At 39.0% G+C, this 16,789-nt stretch overlaps 1 protein-coding gene and 1 long non-coding RNA gene across 3 annotated transcripts; one reads left to right on the top strand and one right to left on the bottom strand.

The window, feature by feature from the left end:
* Positions 1-561: 561 nt before the first annotated feature.
* On the bottom strand, positions 562-11,832 carry LOC124291183. Its single transcript, XR_006902158.1, has 4 exons — positions 11,821-11,832; positions 11,529-11,531; positions 6,312-6,315; positions 562-2,121 (listed from the first exon to the last, which is right to left on the bottom strand). It is a non-coding gene; the product is annotated as an uncharacterized LOC124291183 (long non-coding RNA).
* LOC124291182 (tripartite motif containing 13-like) lies at positions 9,378-14,395 on the top strand. Of its 2 annotated transcripts, XM_046728117.1 has the most exons (3): positions 9,378-9,503; positions 11,013-11,314; positions 12,384-14,395. In XM_046728117.1, the coding sequence occupies exons 2-3, from the start codon at positions 11,014-11,016 to the stop codon at positions 12,959-12,961; spliced, it is 879 nt and encodes a 292-aa protein (XP_046584073.1). In that variant the 5' UTR covers positions 9,378-9,503; position 11,013; the 3' UTR covers positions 12,962-14,395. The 2 variants fall into 2 exon arrangements, with proteins under 2 accessions (XP_046584073.1, XP_046584071.1); XM_046728115.1 differs by lacking the exon at positions 9,378-9,503 and having other exon boundaries at positions 10,535-11,314.
* The last annotated feature ends 2,394 nt before the right edge of the window (positions 14,396-16,789 follow it).

Raw genomic sequence — 16,789 nt, 5'->3', positions numbered from 1 at the left:
TCTTAAAAGTCTGTTAATGTGTCCGGAAAAAGTGATACAAAAATATTTCAACTCCCTTTAAACATGTAAAGAAATTACAAAAGACAATATTCTGTTTAAATCTGATCCCTTAAACACACACAAAATCATCATGTTTTATTTTAAGGGAAATTAAACTAAAGTAATATCCAATCAATACATGTGTACAATGGGCCTTGAGATTGAGTGAGTGAGTGAGTCAGTTGCACACTCAGCAATATTCCAGCGATATGGCGGCGGTCTGTAAATAAATCAGTCTGGACCAGACAATCCAGGGATCAACAGGTTTTGAGACTGAGTCAAGAAACAGCATCCACTGCCAAGACAACATATACGTTTTGTGCAAATTTGTATCATCTTTGTAAAGAGAAAGCAATTCCGAATGGGTGACGATTGTTGATTATAATCTTGTTAAAGGGATAGTACAAGGTACTTAAAATATTTGGCTTATCTACAATGACATACAGTACTTCTCCCCTCTGTATCCATTCTTTTACTTTTGGCCATAGTGTGCTCAATCCACAATATAACAGTGAAGAATGGTTTGGTAGAATAAATATATTTAAATAAATGATAACTTCATTGCTTAGCAAACTGAAATTGAATAGCTATCGTCAAAAGTAAGATCACAAGGCTTCAATTCTAATTTCTGGACAACAGGATCCATTCTGATAGGTGGACATGAAGTTTTAAAAACGATGGGTGCAAAAACTTTCATGACATCTAAAAAAGCAAAGATGTTTTCCTGACATCACAAATAGTATTTAGGTTTTCTGGAAAAGCTGCAAATAGGCAACAGATATGTATTTATAATAAGTCAGAAAATGCAAAGGACAGTAAACAGCAAAATAAGGTATCAGTAAAAGATTAAACAAAGTAAAAGAACTGCTAATCACATTCTAAAATACAATATATACAAACAGAAGTTAACCACGGAACACTAACACCAACATGTGTGAACAACTTGCTACTAACTCAACTCTCTCTACAATCCTGCAGTCAGCAACAGTTATTCGGATGCTTCAAGTTCCTTCAGTGAGTTAGAATAGTATTTTTCAGTGATATTACTGTAATATCTGAGAAAAGACCACTGTGATCCAGGTCACAGATGCATATCCCTCAGAAGAATCCAAAGGGCACACGATGCTGGCAAAGAACTGACACTATGGATGACTAATCTGGTGAGTGAGTATGGTTTTATGCCACTTTTAGCAATATTTCCACCACAAATAGGCTTCATACATTGTACCCATCTGGGGAATCAAACCAGGGTCTTTGACGGGACGAGCGAACGCTTTAACCACTAGGCTACACCACCGTCCCTAATCTGGTACTTCAACCATGGCAAAGGGGACACAACTCTGCTGAGCAATGTCAACGCACGAAGCTGTTTGAGTGAAGAATTACATAACTGCGTCAGACACCTGCACATACCACTGAACTTAAAGATTTTTGCAATGTACTTGCAAATAATGTACAACTAGGTAAGCAGTCATGAACTGAAAGTCCACTGGGTGGGTGGGGACGTAGGGAAGGTACAGTACATCATTGATGTCATGACATGACAGTTTGTGGATCGGGAGACCAAAGTGGTGCACATTAGCAAAATTGGGATAAAAAAAGGACAGGTGTACTTAGGTGTTTGTATTGGTGGGAAAAGTCTTGAGGGGTGTATGGTGACCAATGTTTGTTCCCAGTTATTTGACATCTGTGGAGATGGGCGAATCAAACAAGGGGAGATAACTTTGGCTAGCCTCACATTTACCTCCTCACAGACATACAAGATGTATCATACACAGAATTAAATAAATTCATAGTGGGTGCGCGTGTGTGCATGTTAGTGTCAGAGAGAGTGATATTTCTTGAAACAATCTATTCTGACTGGATAAGACTGAAAGTGTGACTTGATAGCTGATGAATTAATAGTGAGCCAGTCTGGATTAGGAAGAGTTTTCTGCAAGACTTTTCTTCAGTTGACAAATACTTCATGTACACTTTGCTTGATCTGTCCGCAAATATGGTCCCTTAACACTTGGTTCATACCTGGTAGATATCTCAATATACTAAAGGTATATGGCCTTGAAATGTAAACACTCAATGCATCTCCTAAACCCTACTATCTTAATCATCACCATTCTACGACATCCATTGTTTATTTCTTAATTCTTCACAAACTTAATATAAGTGAATTATTTTGGTTCTGTAACCAACAAATGATAGAGGCAACTAATTCACCCATCTGTTTGTTATACTGCCGCTGTGACAAAATGGAGTTGACGGTGATACTGCGATTGACACAGCGCTACAACACTGATGAACAGGTTGAGTGAGTGAGTGAGTTGGGGTTTACGCCTTTTTTAGCAATATTCCAGCAATATCACGGCGGGGGACACCAGAAATGGACTTCACGCATTGTGCCCATGTGGGGATTCGAACTCGGGTCGTCAGCGTGACGAGTCGACATTTAACTATTAGGCTACCCCACCGCACCAATGAACAGGTTGAAGCAAGGAGGTTTGCAAGAGAAAGACAAAAACAGTTATCCCATATTATTTAATATCAGGGTCAAACTTCACATTTAGCAAACAAACAAATTCTTGGTCTTAAAATATGAAAGGCCTTGTTTCATATCTGACATACATGTCCAAACTCACATTCTGCTGCTTACGATCAGTGCTTCTGTATGTTCATACCCACAATGCCTTGATACACCAAATTAATGATGTCTAGTCATGTTATCATTAAAACATTCAAGTGCTGTAAGTGATGCTGTGCTATGGCTTCACAATATCATGGGTAGTTACCAAGGAGAGACGATGTCATGACAGTGCAAGTTACCATGGTTACTTGATGCAAGCTGGGAAGATGGTCACAACATAAAAGGGGAGATAACTATCCAGTTAGTAGTGCTATTACCTTATCACAGACATGCAAGACATAGAATTATCAATCCATCATAATGTACAACTCAGATAGAAATCTTAGATCTAAAGTACCCATTCACAGCATGGAATATTTTACAGTACCCAAAGCAGGAATTGCTGTCTGGTAGGTGTTTTTCAATTTGCTGCTATCCCAAATTCGTGGGTTCCCTCAGGGATTGATCTGCTCAGAGATATTAAAGCCTCAAGTGTTTACCCCAAAGCAGAAAATGAGCAAATTTTTCAATTTTGTCAATTCCCGTTGACATTGACATAACATGTGAAGTCAGGTGGAAGTTCACTGACCAAATAGCAAGTAAGTGGAAGGGGTATTATTGTAAAGATTGCAACACTGAAATACCTACCGGTACATATCTAAGGAGTAACAAAGAATATCCTAAACTGGAAAACGAAATGCTGTGGGAACTTAGCTTGGAAACCTAGATAAATCCCTGTCACAATTCATATTAGGGGTGTCTGATGTATCGATGGATCTCAAACTGATATTTGATACAATGCATGATACGCCTACCCGTCTGTCAATTCATGTCTGAATTCTGTATTGATTTCAAAAAGCTAAAATTACGAAATTTTGCAATAAGCAAGCCTGATACAATGTTACCTTCCCACCTGCCAAAAGCAGAATGCTAAATCTAAGAAGAGTTAAACACAATCTGGTTGATAGCAACAAGCTCTCAGCCGGCCCCCATGGTGCATGGATTGACACTAATTAGGTTTTACAATATGAATGTGTAAGGTAGATGTTTGTCGCGGAAACCTCTAATATGAATACCAAACTGTAACTGTCTACAAAACATAATTCTTGATAAAGAGAAGGCCAGAGTCATATGGTATAATTACATATTAACATGAGATGATGATCATTGTATATTAAACCGACACAGTGTTAAATAACCTTGTAAATAACATTCTTACAAAGATGCTGACGTAACCATGTACTAACACAGCTTATACAACAGTCATATTTCCCCAATAAAACAAACAATGTGTCAAAATTTGATGAAGTAGAACCTTTAGCATTCATAATGATGTCATATCCAGGTTTCTTTAGCTCAATGTCTTTGCTACCAGCCCAGAACATGTATTACTTCATCAAATCCTAATCATTGTGAACTTATTTATCTTTCTTTCCCTCAGTGTTGTCTTCTTCTGAATCTTCTTCATCGTCAAAGTCATTATCTTCATCATCAATCTCGTCGTCATTTTCATCCTGAATTTCTTCATTTCCTGTTCCAGCGATTTCTTCTTCAGTAAGTTCATTCTTATCCACAAGTTCGAATTCCCCATTTTCACTTTTATCACTCCCAGAATTTTCATCCTTTTCAATTTCTTCCTTTTTGGCTTCCTCAGCGTTTTCTTCTTTTCCTTTCTCCTTCTCTTCCTTGGATTGTTTGTCCTTCGTCTTGTCTGCTTTTGAGTCCTTGCCAAAGTAATCATGTTTATAAAGAGGTTTGAAGGAGTCAAAGAAACCAACGTCTTCTGTCAAATTTGGTAGGAACCAGAAGTGATGTTTTCCAAGTGATGCAACCCACGCCAGGCAGAATAATACAAGGCGAACTGAAACCCCAAAACAGAATGATGTAAGTATAACATTGGCAATAATATTCTGGTGTTGACTAACTAACCCTTTGGGGTTTTTATCCAAAGGACATGACCATTGTCAGTCAGTGAATCCCCCATTGCTGTGCACACAAGCCTTTACGCTGGCATAAATACCTTGTAACACAAATAACATTTTCCCATCTTATCCCGCCCGTCTTTAACATAACCATAACTTTTGTCGAATCAAAGGCGTTTTTAAAGTCAATAAATGCAACATATATTTTACGTTTCCTTCTTATTAAGTACTTTTGCACAATTGCATACAATGTAAAAATATGGTCAGACGTAGAATAATCGTTCCTGAAGCCAGCTTGTGTTTCAGGGATTATATTTCTAATATTTGCCCACATGTTTAATCTTTTGTTGAGGATAAATGTAATTAATTTACCAATACTACTCGTCAAACATATGCCTCTGTAATTATTAAGTGCTTGCTTCCTTTGTTCAATTTCCATCAAATCAGTACTAATTAAGTGCTGCCTTCCTTTGTTCAGTTTCCATTAAATCAGTACTAAATAATTAAGTGCTGGCTTCATTTCTAAAGTTTCCATCCAATCAGTATTAATAAAGTGCTCGCTTCCCTTGTAAAGTTTCCATCTTTGTCAACTTATTTCTCTTGTTTCCATGAACATATTCGAGCTCTATGCATCCTGACATCCATTCACCTGATGAGAGTGAGCATACACTTTCTTCCTTATAATAAAAACGTCGACAGCCATAAACACTCTACCTCAATCTCTGCGTTATTCAATAAGTCAACAGGTATCGTCATTAACAATTAACGATAATGCTTGGTCCATACGCGATACGAGCCCTTTAGCCCTTTTAGGAATATTCCAGCAAAAACACACCATGGACATTAGAACCTCACATTTTACCCATGTGGAGATTCGAACCTGGGGCTTCGGTGTGTCAGATGGGTACTTTGACCACAAGGCTACCACAAGATAGCATCTACTCTCCGTAATGCACACAAGATGGCATCTACCAGACGCTAGTGCGTTTGATATTAGGCGTTCTTTGGATAAGTAACTGACATGGAATGCTGGATTAAAGCTCAACAGTTCTTGTAAGAAAAACTAAAAGGGTTCCCCGTGTCTTAGCTGCAGTTACCCCCTCCTCCGTTCCTTGTTTGTCAACATTTTTTACAGATATCATTATTTGGCGACGGGGATCTCCTGAATGTAGTGATTGTTTGAGTGATTGTTTGAGTGATTGTGATTGTTTGAGTGAGTGAGTGAGTGAGTGAGTGAGTGTGAGTGAGTGAGTGAGTGAGTGAGTGAGTGAGTGAGTGAGTGAGTGAGTGAGTTATGTTCGCGCCGTCTTCCACAGTCTTCCGCAGCTTTTTGTGGAATGGCATGATGCTGGTCTCAGACTAGACAAACACATGTACATAGAAACAAATAACTCTGAATTGAAAAAGAGGCAGTGTGAGATCGGAGATGCAGGTTTGGGCGGAACGGAAAATATTATAGCTCCGGGAATGTATGACAGATTAGTAACGGGCGTTTTGGTCTTTGACGAAACCCACGACCTTTGACGGTGGGAACGGTGGGAACACCAGAACTGGGCTTCACACATTGTACCCATGTACTCATTTTTCATTTCAAAGGTTGATACCATTCGACAAGGACTTTCAGCCGAGGAAGTTGATATGTGTTTCAGTGAACCTCTCTTCACAGGCGATCCACCTCTCTTCACAGGCGATCCGCTAACACAGTTTGCGCCCTTCACCGTATGTCACCGGACGCAACTTGCGCTCAAACACACAAAATCGACTGGTCATCCCATCCTACAAACTGAAATCCTTTGGACACTGATCATTCTCTTACTCTGCACCTGTACGTTGGAACTCTCTCCCATGTGCCCTTAAAAGCTCTGACACAATTGACATTTTTAAGTCCAGACTCAGTATATTATGTGTAACTTCATCTGTAAATACTCCAGTGTAAATATTCTGTAGCGCTTTGAGCCTGCCTTAGGGTGTGGAAGGGGCGCATTATAAATATGCATTTATTATTATATTATGTGGGGAATCGAACCTGGGTCTTCGGCGTGACGAGCGAACGCTTTAAGCACTAGGCTACCCCACCGGCCCGGATGGAAGGATGGATGGATGGATGCATGTGTGTATGTAAGTACCTATGAGTGTATGTGTCAGAATCATCACTCAGGTCATCTTGAATCAGTTGAAGTAAAATACTATACGCTGTACTCAGGGGTCCTCGGGAAACAATGATCTACGGACCAGAGTAGCGTTAACGTGGATTGCTGTAGATTTGACAAGCAAGTGAGTGAGTGAGTTTAGTTTTACGCCGCACTCTGCAATATTCCAGCGATATGGCGGCGGTCTGTAAATAATCGAGTCTGGACCAGACAATCCAGTAATCAACAGCATGAGCATCGATCTGTGCAATTGGGAACCGATGGCATGTGTCAACCAAGTCGGCGAGCCTGACCACCCGATCCCGTTAGTCGCCTCTTACGACAAGCATGGGTTACTGAAGATCCATTCTAACCCGGACCTTCACGGGTCGATAAGCAAGCATGTGTGAAAGAGGATAGGGGTACATATCATTAATGTATGCCATTAATTTTGTCATTAACAGTTGTCAGAGGAGGTACGGATGCTCAGTTGCGTCCCCCAGGTACTGGGTTCGAATCCCAGATCAGATTGTGTTTAAGAAATACAGTTCGCTCTACCACCATGTATAGTGTAATAAAACACACTTTCGCCCTGAACTATTATAGTTAAAGTACGAGGACGCTTAAGGTAAGACATGCTATAGCCGCGTTTGTGGTTTCATCCCCGATGGTAGAGGTCACTGACAAGTATTGTTTCGGTCTACCATATCAGCTGTAATTGACTGTATACGGTCCAAGGCAGCGTTTCTTATACCATTACCTCACGTTTTTCAGTCTTCAGTTTATTGGCAGTTTAGTGCTATTTTTATATATCATATAGTATATATATTTTTTTATATATATATATATTTATTTTTTTTCAAATTCACATATGCGCCATTAAAATATGTACAAGTTCAGTCAACCGCAGATATAACTTATAACGTAGTCAGATATTACGACTGACTGACTGAGTTTGGTTTTACGCCGCTTTTAGCAATATTCCAGCAATATCACGGCGGGGGACACCAGAAATGGGCTTCACTCATTGTACCCATGTGGGGATTCGAACCCGGGTCTTCGGCGTGACGAGCCAACGCTTTAACCACTAGACTACCCCACCGCCCCCAGATATTACGAACAATTAAAGTGGAGCTATGTACATAAAGCAAATGGTTCGAATAGCTTTATGATGTGAAACAACAAATATATGATAATAATGCAAGCCGTGACAAGGTCTATGCAGCAAATTTTCTTCACCAGAAAACCTCAATCAGCATAAATTTTACATGACACTAAAATTAACTCCATGTTAATGAGTTGCTTTTCAGAATCGTCAAAATATATGCAGTACTCTATACGAACTTAAATGATGAGGTCGCTCGCATTTAACTATTGCCTGATGCACATTAAACATTATGCATTTTACCTGACACAGATGATGTATTTTACGTGACATAGAGGATTGTTTCAAACAACAGCTTGAACAGTCTGTTGTATTAATTGTGGTTTTAGTGACATGATTTTGTATTGTTCACATGCAAATTTGTTTTCGTGCGAATGCTTTGGCCAGTCAGGTGTTACTGCAATTTGAGTAACATGTATTTACAAGTACCTTGCTCAACATCATTGGTTGACAACTAGAGGATGATGATCTACAGACTCTGTGAGAGTATTCATACATCTCTATTAGTATGTGTGTATCAAACCGGAAAAACGTTAATTAATGCTAACCGTTTATTGTACGGTTTCAACTAGCTGTAAAATTTGGAGGAGTGGTTTGTTTACAAGTAAACGCCCGGAGAGCGGAAGGTCGCGGGTTCGATCCCCGACAGCGTCATACCAAAAGACGTTAAAATATGGTACTTGTTGGTCCCTGCCTGGTGGTCGGCATTAATTTTTTAACTTTTTTATTTCGCTTTTTATTCAGGTATACATACAAGTTGACGTATATTATGTAAAGTATTAGTTCAATGCAAACATGTAGGGTCTCAATAAATAATCAATAATACTTTAGTATAATTATACAGTGTCAACAGTGTTACATATACATCGAAATAATTTACCTATTCAACGGTTCTAATAGCACGTGTAGGCTGGACCATAGTTTTAGAAAGTAGGCTTTCTGGTCACGATTAAAATATACATATTTTGAGGTATTATAATATTGTATGTAATCAGCTGTAATTGACTGTATACGGTTCAAGGCAGCGTTTCTTATACCATTACCTCACATTTTTCAGTCTTCAGTTTATTAACTTCATCACTAGTGCTATTTGTTGTTTTTAGTTCTCTACTGGCCTCTTCCAATTATGTACCACTTGTTATTTCTATTACATGCTGTTGATAATGTTAATCTGCTGCTTGTCACAACATACCATGTATATATGCTCCTCACCATTTGGTTGTACTCACTTTTAGCTTGATAACGATGTAAGAATCTACATCGAAACGTCGCTCAACGCAAATAAACCAGAAGTTGTCATCCATAAAGTTGTATGTTTCATTTGTTGAATCACCAACTTCTAGAATGCCGATCGAACAATTCAGTTTATCAAATAAAAATATGAATATGAATTTCAAATACATTTTTTCTAAATATTCAGGTCGAACATCTTACAGTTACATCGCATAAGTGACACTGGCGATTACACCCAACAGATGTCTGGCTGTTTTAAACGAGAACAAGTTGTCACCGGCTAGTACACGCGTAGATGTGAAAGGTTAATGTCACCGTGACACTGCGTGGTGGGTTGGTACAGCCGGGCTATATCTCATTATACCGAGTTAAGACATGGAGAGAGAGCCATGAAGCAGGTAAATGTTTTTGTCACTGTAATAATAAGGTTGTTTTCTGCATTTTTTTCGGAGTAGAATTTGTTTCGTTTTTTAAACAAATATTTTATCAAGGGCTGATTTTAGTTGAAAGAAATTAATACAAATGAGCCTTTATCAGTGGCATATGAAACGGAACCGAACTGTCTGACATTGTATTAGCAGTGGCGCTATGCAAGACGACAACCGTTTAACATTAGACGGAAGGCTAGTACAGGACGTACCAACATGTGTAATCATGCCATTCTACAGTCTGTGTATTACACCCATATATGGAGGACAATCACCCTTTACCTATATTCGTTATCAACAGTTTCGTTTAGAATTACGACATGTAACCTGCTTCTATCTCTGTGAGGGAAAATAACAGTGTATATATGTTGTTTTAAAGAAATTGCTTGAAGTATCAATTATTGCACATTTATGATATTACTTCCCTTTCCTAAAACCGAAAGTTGGATTCCTGGAAATACACGGCGTACTACTTGCTGTAAAACTAGCTATGCATAGAAGGAATATAGTGACACCTTCACACTATGATATTCTGTGTGTATTGAATGCAGTATCAGAGGGGATAGTTATGATACTGTCGCACATTATATTCTGTTTAATGACATGCTCGACTGACAGAGTAGTTATAGCATCACAAAAATGTTTTGCTAATGACATGCTGGATGGGGGGAGAAATTGTCTCATGTTTCATTCTCTGTTACTAGTATAATGGAGAGAGTGGTAATATTACAAATATTCTTGGTTTATTACATTCAGATGGAGGAAGTAGTAATGTTGCACATGATATTCGTTATTGTTATTACGTTAGGATGGAGAGAATAAAGATATCACAAATAACATTGCATGTTGGATAGAGGAAGTAGTGATATCATAAGCATGGCATGTAGGAAAGTGGGAGTGGTGATATCACAAACACTGTTTATTACATGTAGGATAGAGGAAGTAATGATATCATAAGCATGGCATGTAGGATAGTGGGAGTGGTGATATCACAAACACTGTTTATTACATGTAGGATAGAGGAAGTAATGATATCATAAGCATGGCATGTAGGATAGAGGGAGTAGTGATATCACAAACATTGTTTATTACATGTAGGATAGAGGAAGTAATGATATCATAAGCATGGCATGTAGGATAGAGGGAGTAGTGATATCACAAACATTGTTTATTACATGTAGGATAGAGGAAGTAATGATATCATAAGCATGGCATGTAGGATAGAGGGAGTAGTGATATCACAAACATTGTTTATTACATGTAGGATAGAGGAAGTAATGATATCATAAGCATGGCATGTAGGATAGTGGGAGTGGTGATATCACAAACATTGTTTATTACATGTAGGATAGAGGAAGTAATGATATCATAAGCATGGCATGTAGGATAGAGGGAGTAGTGATATCACAAACATTGTTTATTACATGTAAGATAGTGTAGTGATATCGCGAAAAGATAGTCTTTGTTTATTTTAAGCAGGATGGAGGGAGCTGAAGCTGCTATTGAGGAAAACCTAAGCTGCTCTATCTGCACCGAGGTTCTGACAGACCCTAAAACTCTTCAATGCCTCCATAACTTCTGTGCATCATGTCTCCAGGAGTATCTTAACTTATCAGCTCGTCTCAACACTCATGTGTCGGGCATCAAATGTCCCAACTGCCGAGAAGAGACGCAGGTCCCTGACCCCTCTAGACAAGTTAGTCAGTGGGTCTCCCAGCTCCGGACCAACTGCATCATCAGGAACACCATTGAACAGGGCCTACACAGGCCTTCTGACAAAGGTGAGGTGGTAGTTGTATGGTGGTGGTGGTGGTGGAATTGGGTTTAACGTCGTGCTTGAGAATATTTCGCTCATATGACGACGTACATGCGTGTGTATGTGTATGTATGTGCAGCTGCTTGTACTAGCCCAGACTGAAGCTGGTTCTATAGTGCTAGCCCACTGTGATACCTTGCCGCAGTGAAGCATGAATACCCCACTCAGACACATTATACCGACTCCGAGCCGACAAGTCCTTGTTGTACCCACTAATGCCGAGCGCCAGGCAGGGACCAACAAGTACCATATTTTAACGTGGTAGTTGTAGGGAAAGAAGGTGGGCGTGGGGATGAGAGGTCAGAGGGGAGGGGGCAGGTTAGATTGTGAAGTTTGTTTGTTTGCCGTTAACGTTGCCCTCAGCAATTTATTCCAGCCATATGATGTTGTCCTGGAAAATTTGAATCTGATCCAGCCATCCAGTGATTGATATTATGAACAATGATTCATGTACTGGGGGTGTTAAGACACATCATCACCTAAGTCACTACCTCCTGAACTGTTTAGTCACCTCTTTAGACTGGCACAAGTTGCTAAGGACTTATTCTAACCTGGAATCCTGAGAGATTCAGGAAGAGGAGATTCAGGACCACCAGCAGGAGGAAGTAGGGTTTGGGAGGGGAGGTTGTCACTCCATATCTGATGCTAGCTATCCCACGTCAGACGTTACTCCATATCTGATGCATGCTATTCCATGTCAGACGTCACTCCATATCTGATGCATGCTATTTCAAGTCAGTCGTTATACATATCTGATGCTAGCTATTACATATATCTGATCCATAGTATTCCACGTCAGACGTTACTCCATATCTGATGCATGTTATTTCAAGTCAGTCGTTATTCCATATCTGATCCATTGTATTCCACGGCAGACGTTATTACATGTCTGATGCATAGTATTCCACATCTGAGGTGAGTTTCTCCCCTGCTAACATTACTGCATGTTTGATGCTAGTTATATCATGTCTGATGTGTGTGTAATATATTCCACGCCTGTTATTATTACCTATCTGATCATATTCTGTTTCCAGATTGTGACATTTGCAGAGATGATGACCGAAACATCCAAGCAGTGGTTCAGTGTTCTACATGTCAGCTCACATTCTGCCAGCCCTGCCTTCGTGTCCACAAAATGATCCCTGCATGCAGAGAACATTATGTGAAAAGAATAGCCAGTATCCCTCCTATCAAGTATGAATGTTACAACTTTAACATCAGCCTGGAAACAAATTCATCATCAAGTCGAAGAAAGAAGATGTCCCAAAGAGTGAAAGAAGAAATCAGCTCCAAAATTGATGTCATTTGTAAGAGAGGCGTGGAGGACATCAAGAACAAGGAGAAGCAGTTGACAGCAGATACTGATGCTGTTCTTGATGAAGTGTTTGAGAAATTTGACTCTTTGTATCCAGTACTCAGTGCTGATGAAAGGAGTGATCACAGCTCACTTGACGATTCGGATGAAGAGGATGGCAAGGAAGTAGTAACCACAATCAAGCTGTCCTCAAAGGTTGAGTCATTTATCAACAGTGGTTACGGAGATTCACTGGCATCTGCAAGGGCAACATTAGACTTCAAGGAAACAGAAGACCTGGGATTCGCCCCCCTCTGATTCTGATGATCCTGGGATGGAGACCATAGAGGTAAATATGGATGATCTGGAAGATGAAGAGGATGAGATGGAAGAGTTCTCCCGTTCCTATGTGGGAGACGCTGATTGTTGGTTGGGAGATGAAGATGCTCCTTGGATAAAGAGCATTCTTGTAATGAAATCCTGCAGTATGGAAACTATTGTTGTGGCGGATTTGGAACAACAGATGTGTCAAATCCTTCTACACTGACGTAGGCGGACCTTGTCATAGCCGCTTAAAGTTGACTGGTCGGCCATGGGGACTCACAGAACTTATAAATGAAAGGATCTTTGTTACTTGTCCAGATGAAAAGTCTATCCTCACAGTTAGGGTTAGACCTGAGCTTCAGACTGTGCAGAAGATTAAAGTGGAAAAGAAATTGTTCAGTGTTGCCACCGTGGATCCGGACACAGTTATAGCTTGTGCTCAAGACGAGCATCCCCCTCCCTTACTCATCATGAACCTGAGAGGAACCATCCTGAAAACCATTGCCCAGGTCATGAATCAAAACCTTTTCGAATTGCCAACATGCATCACCACGTCACCATGGGGATATTATTTGGTTGCTGAAAAAAATGGGGCAGGTCCTGTCTATAACAAAAGAGGGGTTCGTTTGTAACAGAGAGCCTATAGAGCTCGAGACATCACTACAGTGGATAACATGTAGCCGTGATGTTGGCAAGGTGTATATAGTTGACACAGAAGGAAACAACATTGTGTGGGTCAGGGAAGGAAGAGAGAACATGACTGTCATCAAAGAAGAACATGGCATACTGTTCCCAGTTTGTGTCTGTCGATACAGGGATGCCATGTATGTGGTAGAGAGAATGGGGAAGATCAAGAAGTTTCAACTCACTACAGAAAATTGACATGAGTTACATACCTCCACAGGTAATGTATCCCCTGAAGAAACTTTCAAAACTAATGGTATACAAAGAAATCAGAAGAGGTTTGCATAAACTGATGTTTCTTCGAATGTGAAGCTGAATGATGCCAAACCCATACAGTGAATATGATGAGTGCTTCATACTGCATCAGCAATGGCCATATTTCAGGACATATTTATTGTTGGCTTACACAGCCATGTGTAGTGACAGTTACTGATGGTTAACGCCATAGTATTTATTTCAATGGGGTGATGATGGCCTGTAAGTATAAACATGCTCTGACCAGAAGAACAAGTGAATTATACTGGATTATAGTCTGTCATACAGATATACTTATATATATAAGAGCTATGCATAAGGAAGGAGCTTTTATACATGACTTACCAAAACGGCAGGCGTTCAGTAAAATCCATTTTTGCCTTACTTGATATTGATTATGAATTTAGATGTTCTAGAAATAATGAAAAAGCTGAAGTCTTTTTGCAGTGTTCTTGTAGTGTTAAAAAAATAAATAACATATCCATCATATATCTTTGTATTTATTCCTTGCCTATGATAACAATATTCACATAAATTCATAATTTTGTAAAATAATTTGTAATGGTTTATCAAAACAGTTTTGGTTTAAAAGTTTTACAGACCAAAACATGTCTTAACTTAACAATTAACAGTAGGCCTTCAATATTTTGACATGTATATTTTACAACACAGAACTTTCTGAATTTCTCAACACAACAGGCATGAAAATAACAGTAAATGCCCCTGCAAACCAAATCATTACTTCAAATAAATGCATAAGTAGTAGCAGCTACTCCATAGTGATATAATTAAAATAATGCATCACAACATTATTATGCCACAAGTTTAGTAGTAGTTAATGACAGTTCTAGGAAATTAAAGGGGAACTACACTTAGGTAAATAGGCATCCCTGCCAATTTGATTAGTCCTTCAAACATCAATACAAGTTCACATTTTATGGTGTGTACCCATTTAGCAGTTTGTGATTAAACAAATTCGAGACAAAGTGATTTGTTTCACCCATTATTACCATGTCCTGAAAATGACAGAGCATAGTACCCCTTTAATACTGGGGCAAGGCTATGGTCAACACTGCTTGACAGCTGACATTAGTATGAAGCAAAACAGACCAAGTGACTGGAGAAAGAACTACCATCTTGTTTCCTTGACTTGATAGTGACCTGAATCCTTGTACACCATATTTTCAAGAAAATAACCAAACAACCAAAGAATTATCCTATTTCAAAACATTGAGAAACATGAAACTAAGAAAGCATACAGTGGTCTCCTGAGTTTCTGTCCCCAACTTACATACTAACCTAACAATAACAATATATACATGCAAATTTCTGTAATTATAAGTGATAAACCGTTGCTATTCACATGAATAACCAAACACTAAACATTTTTCTTTGAGAGGCATTTTAGAAGTTGTGAAGATGAAGGAAAACTAAGTTCTATGGATAGTCAACGTCTTTATTGCAATGAGTGCGACGTTTCGGTGTAGGTACTAACACCGTTATCAAGCAAGTGATGGTAAATTGCTTGATAATGGTGTTAGTACCTACACCGAAATGTCGCACTCATTGCAATAAAGAAGTTGACTATCCATAGAACTTAGTTTTCCTTCAAACACTAAACAACTTGTAATGTCTATTAAAAATGACAAATGATGTGTGAACAAACTAATGGCGGCAGATTGATGAAGTATCAGGTTGACTAGAGTGAGTGAGTGAGTTCAGTTCAACAAAGCTCATGCACAGAATACACAATGCCCTTCAGTAAGAAGACAAATTGATATGTTATATTTTTGAATCCAAACTATATTTCAATCCCCATTAGTACTAGAATCTGTACTTTACTGAGAAAGTGTAATCCCAAACATGAAACACATGTCATATCATGTCATGGCACACAGGGCTTTAAGCATGTACACGTGTGGGGAGTTAAACTCAAGCCATACAGAGCCACCCACTGTCCTACGCTGACTAGACATGTTAATACGTAACCAGTAAAATATAGTGGTGGTGCTTGGAGCCCACACCAGGGCCCCATTTCACAAAGTGATCATAACACTTAGGTGATCGCTTTAAAATAGATTTGATAGTGGTGGTGCTTGGAGCGATTTGTTAAACGGGCCCCAGTACTGCCGCTGTCCTCCTGACAACAAAAATAACTCAACACAGGTTGTCGGCAAGCTAAAATTATCATAGAAATCTTAAAAGTCTGTTAATGTGTCCGGAAAAAGTGATACAAAAATATTTCAACTCCCTTTAAACATGTAAAGAAATTACAAAAGACAATATTCTGTTTAAATCTGATCCCTTAAACACACACAAAATCATCATGTTTTATTTTAAGGGAAATTAAACTAAAGTAATATCCAATCAATACATGTGTGCAAAGGGCCTTGAGATTGAGTGAGTGAGTGAATCAGTTGCACACTCAGCAATATTCCAGCGATATAGCGGCGGTCTGTAAATAAATGAGTCTGGATCAGACAATCCAGGGATCAACAGGCTTTGAGACTGAGTCAAGAAACAGCATCTACTGCCAAGACAACATATACGTTTTGTGCAAATTTGTATCATCTTTGTAAACAGAAAGCAATTCCGAATGGGTGACGATTGTTGATTATAATCTTGTTAAAGGGATAGTACAAGGTACTTAAAATATTTGGCTTATCTACAATGACATACAGTACTTCTCCCCTCTGTATCCATTCTTTTACTTTTGACCATAGTGTGCCCAATCCACAATATAACAGTGAAGAATGGTTTGGTAGAATAAATATATTTAAAAAAATTATAAATTCATTGCGTAGCAAACTGAATTTAAATAGCTATCGTCAAAAATAAGATCACAAGGCTCCAATTCTAATTTCTGGACAACAGGATACATTC

The sequence above is a fragment of the Haliotis rubra genome, unplaced genomic scaffold (assembly GCF_003918875.1).
Source record: "Haliotis rubra isolate DU_JTF1 unplaced genomic scaffold, ASM391887v1 Scf484, whole genome shotgun sequence".
Lineage (NCBI taxonomy): Eukaryota > Metazoa > Mollusca > Gastropoda > Lepetellida > Haliotidae > Haliotis > Haliotis rubra.
The sequence above is the reverse complement of the archived record's forward strand: the minus strand, read 5'-3'. Positions and strand labels throughout refer to the sequence as shown.

Excerpts from the sequence above, each read along its gene's own strand:
- LOC124291182 (XM_046728117.1), top strand. The coding sequence starts at position 11,014 with ATGGAGGGAGCTGAAGCTGCTATTGAGGAAAACCTAAGCTGCTCTATC. Across the intron at positions 11,315-12,383 it reads ACACAGGCCTTCTGACAAAG|ATTGTGACATTTGCAGAGAT; the intron begins GTGAGGTGGTAG and ends TTCTGTTTCCAG.